We start from the raw sequence: 20,366 nt of genomic DNA, 5'->3' as shown, positions 1-20,366 counted from the left end.
TCTCCATTCTGTTTCCAAGATTTTGGATCATGTTTACTATCATTACTCTGAATTCTTTTTCAAGTAGACTGCCTATTTCCTTTCATTTGTTTGGTCTGGTGGGTTTTTACCTTGCTCTTTCATCTGCTGTGTATTTCTGTGTGTTGTCATTTTGCTTAACTTACTATTTGGGGGTCTCCTTTTTGCAGGCTTCAGGTTCGTAATTCCCATTTTTTTTGGTGTCTGTCCCCAGTGGCTAAGGTTGGTTCAGTGGGTTGTATAGGCTTCCTGGTGGAGGGGACTAGTGCCTGTTTTCTGGTGGGTGAGGCTGGGTCTTTCTCCTGGGCAGGTCCATGTGTTGTGGTGTGTTTTGGGGTGTCTGTGGCCTTATTATGATTTTAGGCAGCCTCTCTGCTAATGTATGGGGTTGTGTTCCTGTCTTGCAAGTTGATTGACATAGGGTGTCCAGCACTGGAGCTTGTTAGTCATTGAGTGGAGCTGGGTCTTGGCGTTGCAATGGAGATCTCTGGGAGATTTTCACTGTTTGATATTACGTGGTGCTGGGACGTCTTTGGTGGACCAGTGTCCTGAACTCGGCTCTCCCACCTCAGCGGCCCAGGCCTGACACCTGGCCAGAGCACCAAGACCCTGCCATCCACATGGCTCAGAATAAAAGGCTGAAAAAAAAAAAAGAGAAAAATAAATAAATAAAATAAAGTTATTAAAAATAAAAAAGATTAAAAAATATTAAGAAAAGAAAAGAAAGAAAGAAGAGAGCAACCAAACCAAAAAACAAATCCACCAGTAATAACAACCACTAAAAACTATACTAAAAAAACAAAAACAAAAAACAGAACCTTAGGATAAATGGTAAAATCAAAGCTATACAGACAAAATCACACAGAGACACATACACGTACACGCTCACAAAAAAACAAAAAGGGAAAATATATATATATATCATTGCTCCCAAAGTCCACTGCCTCAATTTGGAATGAATCATTGTCTCTTCAGGTATTCCACAGATGCAGGTTACATCAAGTTGATTGTGGAGATTTAATCCGCTGCTCCTGAGGCTACTGGGAGAGATTTTCCTTTCTCTTCTTTGTTTGCACAGCTCCTGGGGCTCACCTTTGCATTTGGCCCCACCTCTGCATGTAGGTCACCTGAGGGCGTCTGTTCTTCGCTCAGACAGGACTGGGTTAAAGGAGCTGCTGATTAGGGGGCTCTGGCTCACTCAGTCTGTGGGGAGGGAGGGGTACGGATGCGGGGTGAGCCTGCGGCGGCAGAGGCCGGTTGCACCAGCCTGAGGCGCACCATGCGTTCTCCCGGGGAAGTTGTCCCTGGATCACGGGATCCTGGCCGTGGCGGGCTGCACAGGCTCCCGGAAGGGGGTTGTGGATAGTGACCTGTGCTCGCACACAGGCTTCTTGGTGGCTGCAGCAGCAGCCTTAGTGTCTCATGCCCATCTCTGGGGTCTGCGCTGATAGCCGCGGCTCGCGAGCGTCTCTGGAGCTCCTTTAAGCTGCGCTCTTAATCCCCTCTCCTCGCACACCAGGAAACAAAGAGGGAAGAAAAAGTCTCTTGCCTCTTCAGCAGTTCTGACCTGTTTCCCAGACTCCCTCCCGGCTAGCTGTGGCACACTGGCCCCCTTCAGACTGTGTTTAGGCAGCCAACCCCAGTCCTCTCCCTGGGATCCGACCTCCGAAGCCCAAGCCTCAGCTTCGAGACCCCGCCCGCCCTGGCAGGTGAGCAGACAAGCCTCTCGGACTGGTGAGTGCTGGTCAGCACCGGTTCTCTGTGAGCGAATCTCTCCGCTTTGCCCTCCGCACCCCTGTTGCTACGCTCTCCTCCGTGGCTCCGAAGCTGCTTCCCCCCACTCAACCCCGCATCTCCGCCAGTGAAGGGGCTTCCTAGTGTGTGGAAACCTTTTCCTCTTTCACAGCTCCCTCCCACTGGTGCAGGTCCTGTCCCTATTCTTTTGTCTCTGTCTTTTCTTTTTTCTTTTACCCTTCCCAGATACGTGGGGAGTTTCTTGCCTTTTGGGAGGTCTGAGGTCTTCTGCCAGCATTCAGTAGGTGTTCTGTAGGAGTTGTTCCACATGTAGATGTATTTCTGATGTATTTGTGGGGAGGAAGGTGATATCCACGTCTTACTCCTCCACCGTCTTGAAGGTCTCCTCCCATTTTTACTTTTTGAAGTAAAGTATTACCCACATGTTCATAGGAGCCCTTGCATATTTTGATTTGTGATTCATCAAACATGAGATTTTTCCAGAATTGTACCTGAAATCATAAACAAGAATGTGGAAGGAAAGCATTTTCTCTGTTTTTACTCTTCCACCTGAAAACCATCACTTTTGTCTTTATTTGTAAGGATGTCAAGCTAATGCCTAAGCAAAATTATAAAACAGAAGTTAGTCTAATTCCCATAGTTTATCGATTAATGCCTGGGGTGATCTAAACCTTCTTGAATTGTATGATTTTATAATAATCCCCTTAAACTTTTTCATGGGTTTACGTGAGAGAATGTGTTTTCTCCTGCTGCTTAAAGTACCTGGGAACTGAGTATGAAGGGAAAAGGTGACCTGGTACAGCAGGAAGGAGCAGTTAGTTTATACTTCCCAACAGCCAGCAAATATTTTCTACCTTATATATTGGCTGAAGGTATCCTTGGCAACTTGAAAAGGTGACATAGAGGTTAAAGGATAAAGATGTGTCTTGTCCAGCCTTGCTCTTCTTTATATCTTAGCATAGTTACTGCAGACAATAGGTACTCAAAATCTCATAAAATATTTAAGTTGAATATAATCATCATAATCATATATCATACGTTTTATTTCAATTGCATTAGAACGTCACCAGATAGTGTTCCTCTTGGAAGGAAAAGAAAAAACCACACACACACACATACACACACACTAAAATGATCTTCAACTCTTAACTAAATATTTGATTTTTAAAGTTACCTTACAAATCAAATGACTTATCCTTATGACTATCTAAAAATAAGAGAAATCTGTAAAAATAGGTATAGTTAATAAAATTATAACCAATAATTTTCTGAAAAGTATGTTATATATATTTATTGTTTAGAATAAATGTGTTTGAATATTACTGTTTTTTACATTTAGGAATATCCACTCTAAGGGATTATCTCAGTTGATTACCACAAGTCTTAAGTATCTTCTGGTCTATATTTCTCTGTAGTATTTCTAGTTTACTAATTTTTTCTTAAGTTATATCTAAAATTCTGTTTATCCATCTATTATATGTTTAATTTTAATAACTACATTTTTTATTTCTGGATACTCTATTTGGTTGTTTTTCAAATCTGTTTTACCTTTTTTGATAGTACCTTGGTTTTTTCCTCCTGTTTTTCATTCCATCCTATATGTCTTTAATGATTTTAAAGAAATTTATTGTATTTTCCATATGTGGAAATTCCATTATCAGAAGTTCTTGGTAATGAATTTGATAATGGTGTTGAATTCTCCTCTTGCTAAAAAAAAAATTTTTGGAGTGCATATAAAATCTGTGATTGGGAGTTTATCTTTAGTGGTCTTTGTTCCTGGGAATCCTTTCTGTCGGTTTGAAAGCATATTTTTCCAAAAAGGTTTTACATCTATTTCTGACTGATGCCCTGGGGTTATCAAAGGTCTGATGCCACTTTTATATGAATAACTCAATATGGGTATTCCTGGACCAACACAAGTAATATAAGTTACAGCTTCCAAACACACATGGGGTATTCCCATTATTTTTAATTTTCTCATTATTTTTATTTTAATTTTTAAGTTGAAAAAGCAGGGAGATCTCTGTTTTTTCAATAATCCCTCGTGCCAAATCAGGCAAACTTCCTTGTTTTTTTCTATTTCTGATTGGAAGTTGTTTTTCTGACCTTTTAATGGCCCCAGATCTAAGCTGGCAGCTCGTTTCAAAATCCTTGCCTGTCAGGGATGTAAGGATTAGCCTGTTGTCTCAATATGGCCATTAAAAATCTATTCCCTTGGTTTACTGAGAGTGGGTAGGACCCTGAAGTCATTAACAATGTCAGTTAATACTTTGAGTTTTACTTCCCTCTTTTGTTAGTTTACTAGATTATTATCTAGTAAAATATTAGCAGAATTTAATTCTTGTTGTAGTTATTTCTTCAGTGTTTATTTTTACTTTCTTTTGAATTCATCCTTGAAAATACTTGAATCTATAAAAAAGTTTTTATGATTTAAAAAATATGTATCCTTAACTCACATACTTACCAGAGATAATACAAAAGAAATTTTAGCGCTCTATACCAGTAAAGTTCTAGTTTTATAAGACTGTTGACTTAAAAAACTTTAAAAAATGTTTTCTAACATCATAGGTCTTCCATATGTTGTTTTACTTACTGATTTAATTCACATAGTGGGAAAAAATTATGATACAAACAAGTACTTTTTTTTCCCCATCAGTGCTTCAGCTAAGGTTTGCTCTTAGTTGGTTCCCTGCCATGTTTTCCATTTTAAGGTATTTTTAATACATCGTATATTTTAGCACTCCCCTATGAGAGCACATCAGATGTTACATGTTTCTCACATTGGTCATTTTATGGAATTTGAGCTATTAGGCTATAATTGTGGTGTCTCTCAGGATCTCAGCCCTTCCTCTGTATTCAGATTTTAATACTTCTTCCTGTTACCCTCTATTCACTAGATCTCTTAATTCTTTAAAATTGACTTTCTTGAAATCCAATACTTATGTGTCACAGAACCAGATGATCCAATTTGCTTTTTTGGCAGACACCATAGAAAGCTCTGCCCATTGCACAGTTTCAACAAAAGATACTAGTACTCTCTAGACTACTCTGGTAGAAAAGGATGTAGACAGACTTGAGTTTTATCTAGGCTTTTTCATGAGATGACTTATGCCAATTCTCTGATCTCAACTTGGTCATTTTATAATGAAAGAGAATAATAGGGACATATTTATAAGGAATATTAAATTAATGGTTCCAAGGAACTTTTGAGGTACGGCTTGCTAATAAAACATAGAACTGTATTATTTCATGAAATGAAAACTAAGAATATGGGTAGTAGACTTGAAGATCTGCACTAGCACAAGCTTTGGTTTCTCAATAATATTTTCCAATTTTATTTTCTACGATGAACGCAATACTTCCTTTGAAATTATTAGCAATTAGCAATTTTGAATGTAGAGTAGGAATAGTGTGCTAAATAACTGATCAAAAGGTGAGAATGTATAAAGAAGAATTAAAATAGAGGTCAAATGCTGCTGTGTTATCAACTTGCCCTGCGGGCCCAGTTGTGGAACTTTTGTTCCAACTGGGTGGCCTTAGCCCAGTCCCTGAACTTCATTTCCTCATAGATAATGTGGGGCCAGTAATGTTCCTTACTTCACATCCAGGGTTGCTGTGAAGAAGAATTCAGTATCAAAGTCACAAAAGCCATTTCACAAACTGTAAAGGCAGTCATAATCTATGAACTCAGATAGTTCTTAGAGTTAAAAAAAAAAGTCAAAGATTAAGAGGATATGCGTGTGAACCTACTGAGATTGGAAAGATGGCAGTTGTGAAGCAGAATGTCAGAAATATTAAAACTAGGAAATTAAAAATGATCACAAAATAGTAAGATTATTTTTGGTAGCAAGAGAGATCCTAAACTGTAAAAACAAAAGGAATTAAAATAGAAAAAGTAATTTATTGAAATGTCCTAGGATGCTACTAATATGAAATTGATTAATTATGTCTGAATTTCTCAGTGATTTTTTATATGAATCTGAAGAATTGAAGTTACAAAATTATGATTATAAAATGTACAGATAGACACACTCAAAATAATAATGTAATTTTGTCATACATGTTTGTAGTACAGAGACTTGTACAAATTTAATGAAAATTATCCTTAAAAATGAAAAAGCTAATAATTTTTACTTTATCTTTTAGCATACGGAGGCATCAAGAAAGAAGAGCAATTTTGACTCCCATTTTAACAGATTTCTCTGTCCGAATAACTGGAGCACCTGCCATCATTTTCACCAAAGTAATTTCTCCAGAAAATATGCACACTGAGGTTAGAAATTAATATAGCCTTTATTTTAGTCTAAATGATGGAGCAGCTTTTCTTGTGTGTTAGGAGTTTTCATAGTTTCCATGCATAGGATATCAAATTAGCTTATTATTAATAAGTTATTATTGTAGCTAATAATTATTAAGCACTTCATAGTACTATTTAGGTATTGCTTTTCATGTAATAACTCATTTAATCCTTATAATAATCCTATTAACTTCTCCTACTGTCCTCGTTTTGTAGATGAGGAAACTGAAGCATAAAGAGTTAACTTGTCTAAATATTCACAAATAGTAAGAAGCAGAACATGGTGTGAAGCTAACTGGTCTGGCTCCTGGCCATACACTCCTGACCTCTACGGCCTCTTTCTAATGAAAGCAACAATAATATTGACAGATCACTTAGGGTTCTCACATGGATTACCTTAGAAAGAGTTCTACATGAATTAACTTATTTACTCTTCACAGAATCCATATGAGGTAGATATTATTAGTATACATATTTTATAGATGAGGAAACTGAGATCAAAAGAAATTAAGTAACTTGACCAATCTTACTCGCCAGTTACTAACGGATCCAGGTTTGAAGTCTAATCACTATGGTATACTGCCTCCATGACTAGAATAGAAATGTAATAATAATGTGATCCATCATAACTTTAAAAATATTCTTCATAAAAGTTTGTTATGCTAAAAACTTTATAAACTTTTTGATCATTCACAGAGTTATAGGCAGTTGTTATAAAAAGTTCAGAAAAATTAGGCACAGATTAAATATATTATTAATCTAAGGTGATAAAAGTTTACATCATTCTTTGAGTTTTTAAAAAGCAATATTTTGGGGCTTCCCTGGTGGCGCAGTGGTTAAGGTGTAATCCTGAGAGACTCACATGGTGTTGCACAAGTATGTTTTGTGACAGGCAATAAAATCTTGATAATTCTTAAGTCCAAAGGACTTGCTCCTGATCTTCCTGAGGATCTCTATCATTTAATTAAGAAAGCTGTTGCTGTTCGAAAGCATCTCGAGAGAAACAGAAAGGATAAAGATGCCAAATTCTGTCTGATTCTGATTGAGAGCCATATTCACCAGTTGGCTCGATATTACAAGACCAAACGAGTCCTCCCCTACAACTGGAAATACGAGTCATCCACAGCCTCTGCCCTGGTTGCATAAATTTGTCTGTTGTACTCAAGCAATAAAATCATTGTTTAACTAGAAAAAAAAAAAAATGCAGGGGACACGAGTTGGATCCCTGGTCCGGGAAGATCCCACATGCCGCGGAGCAACTAAGCCTGTGTGCCACATCTACTGAGCCTGCGTGCCACAACTACTGCAGCCCGTGCATCTAGAGCCCGTGCTCCACAACAAGAGAAGCCACCACAATGAAGAGCAGCCCCCGCTTACCGCAACTAGAGAAAGCCCACACGCAGCAACGAAGACCCAATACAGCCAAAAATATAAATAAATAAATAAATTTATATAAAAAACAAAACAAATATTTTGTATGTGTTATCTTATTTGATGTTTATAATTGCCCTATAGGGAAAGTTAGGTTAGGCAGGATATCTTTATATCCACAAAAGGTGTATAAAAATTAAGTCTACTTATATCTTTCAGTTACTAAGTAACACAATTGGTTGAAAATACACAAGTATATTCCCTTCATCATTACTTGAGGAATAAAATAAGAATTCTAACTATAATGAGTAAATTTTGGAAACTTTTTGGGGGGAAAGTTTATTTAACCAGAAAAAGGGGATCATTTCCGACATGCTGTTCTTTATGGCTTTATTAAAAGCTGCTCTAAGCTGTGTAGTTTGTATTTGGACCCATCATAAGTCTCCTTAAATCCATTCTCTTGGATGACACTATTAAGGAGAAGGTTTGTTGGACATTTCCAAGCATTTGAACATTGTCCACATGCACTTCATGACAAGAGGCAGGGCTTCTGCTTATTAAGTGAAACTTCTGGATTGTTTTTCATTTCTGTTTTCCTTCCCTGAATGGTTTTCCAGCAATGAATGTCAGTTATGCAGCACAACACCAGTTAAGTAGTGGACAGCTACCTAATGCTGCCAAGATTTTAGCAGTTTAAAGAAGTGAAATTAATTAGTCTAGCTACCTTTGACTTCAGCACTCCATTTTGTTATAAATCATTTGGAGTGTATCCTTTGGAGAATACTCAGACCATACCACTTGTGACTGTAATTGCTGCCTATAGTTGCCTATTTACATCTGTCTGCCCACCTAGATTGTAACCTTCTCAAGAGCAGATTGCCGTTCAAGGCCAGCCTCACTCTCTGTTGTTTTTTTTTTTTTTTTGCGGTACGCGGGCCTCTCACTGTTGTGGCCTCTCCTGTTGCGGAGCACAGGCTGCAGACGCGCAGGCTCAGTGGCCATGGCTCACGGGCCCAGCCGCTGCGGCATGTGGGATCATCCCGGACCGGGGCACGAACCCGTGTCCCCTGCATCGGCAGGCGGACTCTCAACCACTGCGCCACCAGGGAAGCCCTCACTCTCTGTTTTATTCCTAGCACTCTAGTATGCTGCATGCTACTTGGGAGATGCTCACTAAATATTGGTCCGTCTGAGTGGGTGAACAAGATTATGCTAAAGAATTGCATCATTGCCTACATATTGAAACAATGATAGTAGTTTGACGTATGAAAAGCCAAATGTATATGAAATGGTGAAAAATTCTTATTGTTAGTGTGTTTCCCTGTAACTAGCACATGGCCTGGTGCACAGCAGGCCCTCATAAATGTTTATTAAATTAATCCATTAAACTGTTGAGTGACCGTGCTCACCATTTCTGCTATTCTCATTAACATGTGAACTCAAGTCCCAGGAGAATTCACCAACATCGTAAAGGTCTAATAAGTAAGAATGATAAATGATCATCTAATGGCTATCATGTTTCTTTATCTCTATTCAACCTTTTTTTCCTTCAGGAGATTTTAGTGTGTGGCCACTCCTTGGAAGTGAATATAACCACAAACCTGGACTTCTTCCTAAGTGTGGCTCAAGTTCAACTCTTACATCAGTTAATAGTAGCAAATATGACTGGAGTGGAACCATCAAGCAAAGCCACAGAGGTAACTATTACCTGATTTTGATTAGGCTTACTGCATTTGTGCCAACTTTACATTGATAATAGGAAAACAAAAATTAAATGCTTTCTGCTAGTTATTCTATATTTAATTTTATTCATAATATGGGCATAAATCATTTTGGATTGGTGTTCTTTATTTTTGAAATTTGTTTGGTCTCGTTCCCTGTAATTTATCATGCACCTTCACAAAATTGCTGTGGCCCAGCCCCAGAAAAGCCTCTGTTAAAAACATGATTTTATTGCCCTGCTGCAATTTTTAAAGTGCAGTGCACAAAACCTGGTGTAGCTTTCACTTACTCAGATACATTACAGGGACAGGGCCTCTTTTGGAAGTGAACTTTGTGAGAGTACTGTGGGAATATCTTCAATAAATAACTTCTAAAGCATTCGTTTCCCATGCTCAGTGAAGAATGGACACAATCAAAAAACTTGAATGCCTGCCTAGAATTTTAATTTTGATCCAGTGTTCATTGGAAGCCTACATTGTAACCACAAAGCATGTCAGCATGAAACAAAGAAAGCTGCTTGTTAGATGCTTCTCAAAATATTTTTTCTTTGCTTTTTGTTTCCTTACTTCTATAATCATATCTGTACTTAGAATAAATCTTTTATAAAATCTCCAGTGAAGAAACTGTTTATCTTTGAAAAAGGCATTGCTTATATTTTTGTCATGAGTTATGCAGAAGGCTCTACGTGCTATTAAGGAGGAAGGGAAGGAGGAGGTGTTCACTGAGAGCCACTTGATGCTAAGCAAGCGTGCCAGGTACTTTTATGTAAGTTAACTCATATATCTTCAAGCATGTTATTGCAACCACACCGTGAGGTACATGAGAACATTATCACCATTTTACAGATTATGATATTGTGACTCAGAGGTAATAAGCGACCTGTCTGAGATCATACACACATAACTAAAAAATGGTGGATCTGAGGTTTTAATTTAAGTCTTTCAAATCAGTGCTTTTTTCATTCTGCCGTGGTTGCTGTACTATAATTGTTACATTAGTCTGAATCACCTTTATTTTTTCAATTATTTAAAAATGATAAAGCTTTTAACTTTCATAAAGAAAAATTCTCTAACTATATCATCTTTTACCACCCATGATTTGTTTGCTCAGTATCTTTTCTAAAAGGACTATAAAGCTGTATACTCTTCAAAATATTGACTTTTTCCCCAATGTATTTTAGACAATCCGTAAGAATATAAATATATGATATGAAAATAAGCAGAGCAAAAATATTTCCCCATGGCATTTTCAATGAAGTCCTTGAAGCAAGTTGGGTTGGAAACAAATTCCTATATTATTTTTGCCAATTTTATGAATCTATCATGTCAGTGAAATCTAACTCACGGATTTCTTTTTTATTTCTCTTTTTTTTTTTTACATCTTTATTGGAGTATAATTGCTTTACAATGGTGTGTTAGTTTCTGCTTTATAGCAAAGTGAATCAGCTGTACATATACATATATCCCCATATCTCCTCCCTCTCACGTCTCCCCAGGTGGTCACAAAGCACCGACCTGATCTCCCTGTGCTATGTGGCTGCTTCCCACTGGCTATCTATTTTACGTTTGGTAGTGTACATTTGTCCATGCCACTCTCTCTCACTTTGTCCAGCTTACCCTTCCCCCTCCCCATGTCCTCAAGTCCACTTTCTACATCTGCGTCTTTATTCCTGTGCTACCCCTAGGTTCTTCAGAACCTTTTTTTTTTTCCTTTTTTTTTTAGATTCCATATATATGTGTTAGCATATGGTATTTGTTTTTCTCTTTCTGACTTACTTTACTCTGTATGACAGACTCTGTGTCCATCCACCTCACTACAAATAACTCAATTTCGTTTCTTTTTATGCCTGAGTAATATTCCATTGTATATATGTGCCACATCTTCTTTATCCATTCATCTGTTGATGGACACTTAGGTTGCTTCCATGTCCTGGCTATTGTAAATAGAGTTGCAGTGAACATTGTGGTACATGGCGCTTTTTGAATTATGGTTTTCTCAGGGTGTACGCCCAGTAGTGGGATTGCTGGGTCGTATGGTAGTTCTATTTTTAGTTTTTTAAGGAACTTCCATACTGTTCTCCATAGTGGCTGTATCATTTACATTCCCATCAACAGTGCAAGAGGGTTCCCTTTTCTCCACACCCTCTCCAGCATTTATTGTTTGTAGATTTTTTGATGATGGCCATTCTAACTGGTATAACTCACAGATTTCTGATGTGTTTTAGGAATTTATAGAACTTAGCAAGTTGATTGCTATTTACCTACCTGCTTCTAATGCCTTTTAGTAGGGTCTGATTTGAGTAAATAAGGCACACTCAGAGTTAGATTTCTAACAACTCTCACCTGAATGTCAAGTCATTCCTCACAGTTCCATAAATGAGCTAGGATTGTTTTTGTTGTTTTAAAAATGTGTCTGTGGTCCTTCTTCCTTCTTGGAGATGATACTAAAAGTACAGACATTATACTGAAATACAGTAGAGACAATACACTGAAGAATGATTAAGATGGCAAATTTTATTTTATGTGTCTACCACAACTGAAAAAAAAGTACAGACTCTCTGAAGACAATTTGGTCCTATCCCCAGCCTCAGTGGGGTATGTCTGTGAAATTTCAATATTAAAAAAAAAAGACTTTCTGTGAACTAGAAGAATGTTTTTCTATTCATAAATGAGTAGCACAACTCATATCTGATAATCTAAGAACATAAAATATTGTAAGAATTGGTATAATTTCTTCCTTAAATATTTGATAGAATTCACCAGTGACCCATCTAGGCCTGATGCTTTCTGTTTTGGAAGGTTATTAATTAATGATTCAATTTCTTTAATATATGTAGGCCTATTCAAGTCCTCTTATTTCTTCTTATGTGAGTTTTGTTAGATTCTGTCTTTCAAGGAATTGGTTCATTTTCCTGAAATGGTTATCAAATTTGTGAGCTTGGTCATAGTATTCCTTTATTATTCTTTTAATTTCCATAGAATCTGTAGTTATGTCCCCTCTTTCATTTCTGATGTTAGTAATTTGATTCCTCTCTTTTGGCTTTTTGTTTGTTTGCTTGTTTTTTGGTTTTTTGTTTTTATTTTTTTTGTTAGCCTGGCTAGAGGCTTATTAATATTATTGATCTTTTTAAGGAATCAACTTTCAGTTTTATTTGCTTTATTGGATTTTCTGTTTTCAATTTCATTGATTTCTGCTCTGATTATTTCTTTTTTCCTGCTTACTTTTGATGGTGTTAATATTTTCAAACAGTTTTTCACAAGGTTTCTTTTGAAACATTAATTCTAAAAATTATTCAAGAACATGAAAAGGAGATTTTGTTAGTAGAGGAAGCATATCTACACTGTTAACAAAGGGGAAGAAAAATGGACAGATATTTGGAAATTGAAGTGAAAACAGTGGAACAATCTAAGGATTATTACTGGAACCAATATTTAATATTAATTTTAATTATATAGACAGCTAACACATAATAAAACTTTCAAGTATATAGCTAAAAGAGAAGCACTTCTGGCAATAAAATGACCAGCTGATGGTTTAAGCAAATTGCCTCCCATGTTGATTCAAACTTTTCCAATATTTTTGCTCTAAAAATGTACTCATTGCTTAGTGATCAAGCAGCCTGTGTTTGTACACTTTGGTTTTCAGTGTTTCCTTCAAGTGTTAGGACTTCCATGATCGCTGGTTCCCAGAATATTCAATTCTTCATTTTAAATTAACCTTTTTTTTGTCTCTATACATATTACGATAGGCTGAGAAAGTACATGAGAAAAAACATTTAGTATTCAAAAAGCCAAAATTAATTCTGTATTACAAAGTACATGTCCTTCTATATTTTATTCTATAGTTCATGTCTTTATGATAACATCTGTCTCTATAGTACTAGTACAACAGGAATGCTATTTGGGTTTCTTACATTCTAGTTCCCTGCCATTTACATGAGGTGGGAGTTAACCTCCTAGATAACTTCATAGTCAAATCTAAATGTACAATTCTAATTTTTCTCCAAAAATAGAGCTCTACTACTCATCCTTGGTTTCTTTCCCAATGTTTAGCAGGGCAAAATTGGTTTACTCTTTAGAAGATTCTTTACCTTCTTATAAAGTGCTCTAGGTCCCATAAAGGCCCAATTATATAAAAGTGGTTGTTAGTAATATAATCATAACATTCATGCAAGAAGAATTAACAAGGGAGATAGTTCAGTTACATGTACCACTAAATGTCAGGAAACTTTTTAAAGAGAATATGACTAAATGAAGAGTTAAAGTATTTTAATTTGTGCAAGTCTGTTTATGGGCTAATAATGCAGACCATTTTTATATGATATCAAAAAGAAACTAAACATCATTTTAAGTATTCCTAAAGCTATTGGCATGCAGGACATTATAAGGAGTTGTTAAAAAATAAAACAAAAATTTCTACTTTTTTAACATTTTATTCCAGTTGCAGTCACCCCCAAAACAAAAATACACCATAAAAAAAGATAATTTGTATAGAATGATTATAATTTGTATCAGAGTGATTTAAACTGAGATGAAAGCTGAGTAACCTATCTGAACTCTATAAAATTATAAACAGTATAGATAAGATACTAAAACTAGCCTGTTTACTTGAAACGCTTAATTTTTTTAATAATGCAATGTTACTTTTATCGAAGTAGTGCATGAATTTTAACAACCAAATGTTGCTAAACTAAATATATCAGAATAGTGTCAGTACACTGACATCCCCACTTCATCCTGCTTAGCCATTTTTAACTCTGTAAGCCTTGTCTTCTAGTATTTATCCCATCTTTCTGAATAAAATGAATAGACTACCATCTCTTGATTTACTCATTTTAGTATTACCTATTCACTTGCTGTTTACTGTAGGTGAAGATTCTGTCCCTTTTACACTTCTCTTCCACTCTTACATTTTCCCAGTATTCTTATATCATGTTTTTAAAGTCAGTATGAATTGTTTTCATTATAAAGACTATGTAAATATTGTTCATTGCTTAGTGAAGTAATATGATGTGATTATATTTCCTCTCTTTATAGTCTTCTGTTTTTCTTAAAGTTAATCATTGCCACATTTTTATTTGCTCATTTTTTTTGTTTTTTTTTTAAATCTCTACCTCTTCCCTCATTCTCTCCAACCCGCCCCAAACCCTCACCAGTAACTCTACATAATGCCTGGCAATTTAATTTTTCACACTTTGAAACTTATAAAATAATGTCAACTCTGTTTTTACCCTTGGAACCATTTTTCGTGAAGTCTTCATTTTGCCTTTTCCTTTCTGGACCAGTAGTTCTCTAGACCTGCTACACACTTGACACAACTGAGCCAGATGAGAGTAGGTTGTGATTTTTGAGGTTAATGGTAGAGTGTTGGGAAATTATAGGGTATCAAGTAAGTAATGTTTTTCCTATGAATATAAATTAGTAAAACCGCCAATATCTTTATCCCACCATTCTAAAATATTAGGTATTTTGAGTTCCTATATAGAAACAGTATAATAGTATAGAAAAATATTGTAATAGAACTTATTATACATGCCTAATGTAGTTTACATCGGTGTTTTTACAATTTGCTATAAAATAGGATATAATATATAAGTTGGACTTTTTTGAGCTATGATTAAGTATATGCCCTAGGAGCGGTGGCGAAGGTTGTTTTTGGTAGTATTATTATTTTAGCTTGGAAAGTATCTGCTTTGGAGTTGTGCTTCATTTTAGGAATGGAAATTCTTGGTTTTTTGTCAATGGTGAAAAATTCTTACAAGGCATACTTGACCAACCTAAGGATTGCTAGGAGTCGTTGGAACTAGGAACTTAAGAGTAAAGAAGAGGGGGGACTTCCCTGGTGGTCCAGTGGCTACAACTCCATGCTCCCAATACAGGGGGCCTGGGTTCAATCCCTGGTCAGGGAACTAGATCCCACATGCATGCCGCAACTAAAGAGGCCACATGCCGCAGAGAAGATCCCGCACGCCACAACTAAGACCTGGCGCAGCCTAGCTAACTAAATAAATATTCTTTAAAAAAGAGTAAAGAAGAGGGGAAGGGACTTTGAGTGGTGGTGTAGAAGCAGATGTTTTCTGGAGTAGAACTTTAGGCAAGATGAGCAAAATAGAGGCTAATATACCTTGAGAACACATGTGAGTGGAGGTAGGGTTTGAAAGCAGGAAATAAGACTGGTTCGGGAGAGGATGTTGACGTTCTGGTCTATCTCAGTGCTTTCTATCTTGAGGTGGACATGAGTGGGAGAGGCCATTTCAGAGGTTACCTATTTCTGTAACCTCTGTAACCTTTCTCCTTTAGAAAAGGAGATAGGAATATTGGATAACATGCATGTGGTGACTTGCCATCAGTGTTACTATGCTGAGTATTTGTTTCCCTTCAGAGGCACCTGGATCGACTACTTGTAACCAGGCAATAAACCCAGGCTCCAATAAAATGTGGATTCAAGCAGAGCCTTAAGTGGACAAGAGGGCCTCTGAGGAAATACCTTGAATTTCTTAAAATCTAGACCTGGAAAAGATATTAAGTATTTTACTACCTGTTCTCTCCAAGGGAAGGACTTCTTAGGTACATTGAGCTATCACACCTGTCTCAGTTTTAGTTAGGCCTTGTAAATGTTAAAAATAGTATAATTTTCTCCTGATAAGCTTACACTTAGAGAGAAACATGCCATAGTTACTTCAAGGTAGATGCTAAACATCAAGAAAACAAGACAAATTTTAATTTTCCAGCCATACTAATATTTATCCCATATGTTGGGTTGGCCAAAAAGTTCGTTTGGATTTTTCTGTAACATCTTAGGAGAAAGCCCGAATGAGCTTTTTGGCCAACCCAATAGATTTCTTGACCAGAAATCCAGTGAATACAGTAAGTTTTCCTAAGGCACTATTAAACTGTCTGTCCTAGTCTTTTTCAGCAGTATTCATTGAGGGCTTACTCTATACCAGATATACTGGCTACAGACTGATAGAGGTATGAAAAATAAACATATTGTGGTCCCTGCACTCTAGGATTTTATAATATGGTTGAAAAATACAACATAGACAAATGGATTTACGACTAAGAACTCAGAGCAGTAAACAAAAAGTGTCAAATAAGCTCTATGGAAAATTAGTGCTATAACAAGTATTCAGAATAGAAGAGAAGACTTTAGGCTAGGTGGTCAGAGATCTAGCTTCATGGAGAAGTTGGGGTTGAATAGGCAGAGAACAGTGACCTGCTTCTTTACTCAGTAAATATTGAACCCTTTCTATGTGTCAAAAACTACTATGGGGCTTCCCTGGTGGCGCGGTGGTTGAGAGTCCGCCTGCTGATGCAGGGGACGCGTGTTTGTGCTCCGTTCCGGGAGGATCCCACATGCCGCTGAGCGGCTGGGCCCGTGAGCCATGGCTGCTGGGCCTGCGCGTCCGGAGCCTGTGCTCCGCAACGGGAGAGGCCACAACAGTGAGAGGCCCGCGTACCGCAAAAAAAAAAAAAAAAAAAAAAAAAAAAAACCCTACTATGGATACTAGGGTGACAGCATTAAACAAAGGAGGTGAAGTTTCTGATTTCATATTCTAGTGCTCATATATTCAGTGATATGAAGATTGACACTAATAAAGAAATAATTAGATCTAGATCAATGTATATATTGATATCTATATAACTCGTAATACATGACTATATATATGTATATACATACATACATATATACATACATACATACACATATACACACACATCCATGCACATAACTAGTTGCATTCAGCACTTTCTATTTGCCAGAAGTTATTCATGTGGTTACACCTAGCTCTAAGGGAGGCTGGAAATGTAGTCTTTCTAATACAAGGCCATATGCCTTGCTAAAAATTATTTTACCATGAAAAAAGGGGATAATGAATATTGGGGTACAATTGCCAGCCTCAGGAACAGAGGCTTCAAGGTCACCTGGTAGTCAAAGATAGGATATTCCTTAGAAAGCAGCTTTGGCTCTCTTCAATACTTTGAACATATCCTGAAGTTCTATGCCATATAACATGGCAGAAGTAATGTTATCTTGCAAATTGTTCAGTGCTGATATAGGGACAAGTATTGTCTTTGTCCAGTGTTTCTTACTCTTTTCATCTGCTAATAGGACTCCCCTTCCTTTGGCTAAACAACATGCTCTTATTTTATGCAGTTTTGATAAAGAGTCCCATTACAGGGTAGACATAAAACACAGGTCTGACTATTTTTTTAAATTAATTAATTAATTAATGTTTATTTTTGGCTGTGTTGGGTCTTTGCTGTGCGCAGGCTTTCTCTAGTTATGGTGAGCGGGGGCTACTCTCCCTTGCAGTGTGTGGGCTTCTCATTGCAGTGGCTTCTCTTGTTGTGGAGCACGGCTTCTAGGCATGTGGGCTTCAGTAGTTGTGGCACGCAGGCTCAGGAGCTATGGCTTGCAGGCTCTAGAGCACAGGCTCAGTAGTTGTGGTGCACGGCCTTACTTGCTCCGCGGCATGTGGGATGTTCCCGGACAAAGGCTCGAACCCATGTCTCCTGCGTTGGCAGGTGGATTCTAAACCCCTGTGCCACCAGGGAAGTCTCCTGACTAATTATTGTATCAATCCCCTTTGCCCAGTTATTGGTCCAGATATGGGCACACTACTCAGGCAAGTGCAGTGTTTCATATGAAAACATTGGGAAGAATAAGCCCTCTCTGCTAGGAATCATTAAGTTCAGATGTAGTCATATTGGAGCTTTCTTTGACCATTGTCTCACTCTTCTCTTTCACTACTATCTCATGAAGGAAATCTGTGTCAAAAGAGAGGAGTTGAACTCACAGAAATAAGCGAAGCTGAAAGAAAGAGAAAGTCTTTGACATCATCTGACTCCCTTGACACAGTTCTAGTCAATGAGATATAAAGAGAAATGTTCTACAGATTTCTAGGAAAGTCTCTATGTTCTTTTTCCTCCTTCTCGGAATAACAACAGTGGAAATGACTAGCCACTTGGTACCATGTGATGACAAACATGAGGACAAAAGCCATTCACTAAGAGTAGCAAAGTGGGTAGATAAAGTGATCCTGAGATGTGAGTGATATCATGAAGCCACTGCAACCAGCCCTGGACTTTAGGAAAATAAACGTAAGTTGTTAAGCCACTAATATTTGGCTTTCTGTTACATGAGGTCAAACACAATCCTAACTGATACAGACAGTGTTACAGTATTCTGAGGTGGAGATGATAAAACCCAGGGAAAGTACTGAGCACAGAATAGAATTTGATGCTGAATAAATGCTCACAGTATGAATTAATAAATGAATTCCTTAATTCATAGGAAGTCCTATTTCTGTGCATAGAAATAAAAAAATAAGATGTATGCCACATATATATCAAAAGAACTGGAAGAAATTGATGATTAGCTATATGTTTGATGGAGACAGGTTGGGTACATATTGTGAAAGGCTTTGAATACTAGGCTGAAATGTTTTAAGTAGTAGTAGGCAGTAAAGAGTAGATGAAGTTAGTTGAGCTAGAGAATGACTTCAACAGGTGTGCTTTGAAGCTCAGATCCATTTTAGACTGAACTATTCAACTGTATTAACACACTAATAGTTGATGTGTGATCTTCAGATGTGAATATTATCGTTACCTTTTCTTCTATTCTAACATCATAGAATATGTTATATTCTTTTACAGTATCAGTTTATTTCAGTTAGGATTTGAAATTGCTGTAGCATATAATATCACCTATTGTTTCCAGAAGCTACAATTCTTAAAAAAAAAAAACACACTTTTTATTTCTTTATTTTCATTTATTTATTTTTTTCTAACATAACTCCATACTTTATTCAGATTTCCAAGTTTTTACCCTAATGCCGTTTTTTTGTGTTTGTTTTTGGTTTTTTTAAACATCTTTATTGGAGTATAATTGCTTTACAATGGTGGGTTAGTTTCTGCTTTATAACAAAGTGAATCAGCTATACATATACATATATCCCCATATCCCCTCCCTCTTGCGTCTCCCTCCCACCCTCCCTATCCCACCCCTAGGTGGTCACAAAGCACCGAGCTGATCTCCCTGTGCTATGCGGCTGCTTCCCACCAGGTATGGATTTTACATTTGGTAGTGTATATATGTACATGCCACCCTCTCACTTTGTACCAGCTTACCCTTCCCCCTCCCTGTGTCCTCAAGTCCATTCTCTTGTAGGTCTACGTCTTTATTCCCGTCCTGCCCCTAGGTTCTTCATGACCTTTTTTTTTTTTTGATTCCATATATATGTGTTAGCATACAGTATTTGTTTTTCGCTTTCAGACTTCAGACAGACTCTAGGTCCATCCACCTCACTACAAATAACTCAATTTCGTTTCTTTTTATGGCTGAGTAATATTGCATTGTATATATGAGCCACATCTTCTTTATCCAATCATCTGTCGATGGACACTTAGGTTGCTTCCATGTCCTGGCTATTATAAATAGAGCTGCAGTGAACATTGTGGTACATGACTCTTTTTGAATTATGGTTTTCTCAGGGTATATGCCCAGTAGTGGGATTGCTGGGTCATATGGTCATTCTATTTGTAGTTTTTTAAGGAACCTCCATACTGTTCTCCATAGTGGCTGTATCAACTTACATTCCCACCAACAGTGCAAGAGGGTTCCCTTTTCTCCACACCCTCTCCAGCATTTATTGTATGTAGATTTTTTGATAATGGCCATTCTGACTGGTGTGAGGTGATACCTCATTGTAGTTTTGATTTGCATTTCTCTACTGATTAATGATGTTGAGCATTCTTTCATGTGTTTGTTAGAAATCTGTATATCTTCTTTGGAGAAATGTCTATCTAGGTCTTCCGCCCATTTTTTGATTGGGTTGTTTGTTTTTTTGATATTGAGCTGCATGAGCGGCTTGTAAATTTTGGAGATTAATCCTTTCTCAGTTTCTTCATTTGCAAATATTTTCTCCCATTCTGAGGGTTGTCTTTTTGTCCTCTTTATGGTTTCCTTTGTTGTGCAAAAGCTTTTGAGTTTCATTAGGTCCCATATGTTTATTTTCGTTTTTATTTCCATTTCTCTAGGAGGTGGGTCGGAAAGGATCTTGCTGTGACTTATGTCTTAGAGTGTTCTGCCTCTGTTTTCCTCTAAGAGTTTTATAGTGTCTGGCCTTACATTTAGGTCTTTAATCCATTTTGAGTTTATTTTTGTGTATGGTGTTAGGGAGTGTTCTAATTTCATTCTT

The 20,366-nt window shown here is 37.1% G+C and overlaps 1 protein-coding gene across 12 annotated transcripts in view; it reads left to right on the top strand.

Moving 5' to 3' along the window:
* VPS13B (vacuolar protein sorting 13 homolog B) overlaps positions 1–20,366 on the top strand; it is a 795,728-nt gene that overhangs the window by 488,460 nt on the left and 286,902 nt on the right. For all 12 annotated transcript variants that reach the window (XM_079901966.1, XM_079901971.1, XM_079901960.1 and 9 more), the window contains 2 exons: positions 5,920–6,046; positions 8,995–9,138. In XM_079901966.1, coding sequence (XP_079758092.1) covers positions 5,920–6,046; positions 8,995–9,138 — 271 coding nt within the window. The remainder of the gene's footprint in view (positions 1–5,919; positions 6,047–8,994; positions 9,139–20,366) is intronic.

The sequence above is a fragment of the Stenella coeruleoalba genome (assembly GCF_951394435.1).
Source record: "Stenella coeruleoalba genome assembly, chromosome: 17".
Lineage (NCBI taxonomy): Eukaryota > Metazoa > Chordata > Mammalia > Artiodactyla > Delphinidae > Stenella > Stenella coeruleoalba.
The sequence above is the reverse complement of the archived record's forward strand: the minus strand, read 5'-3'. Positions and strand labels throughout refer to the sequence as shown.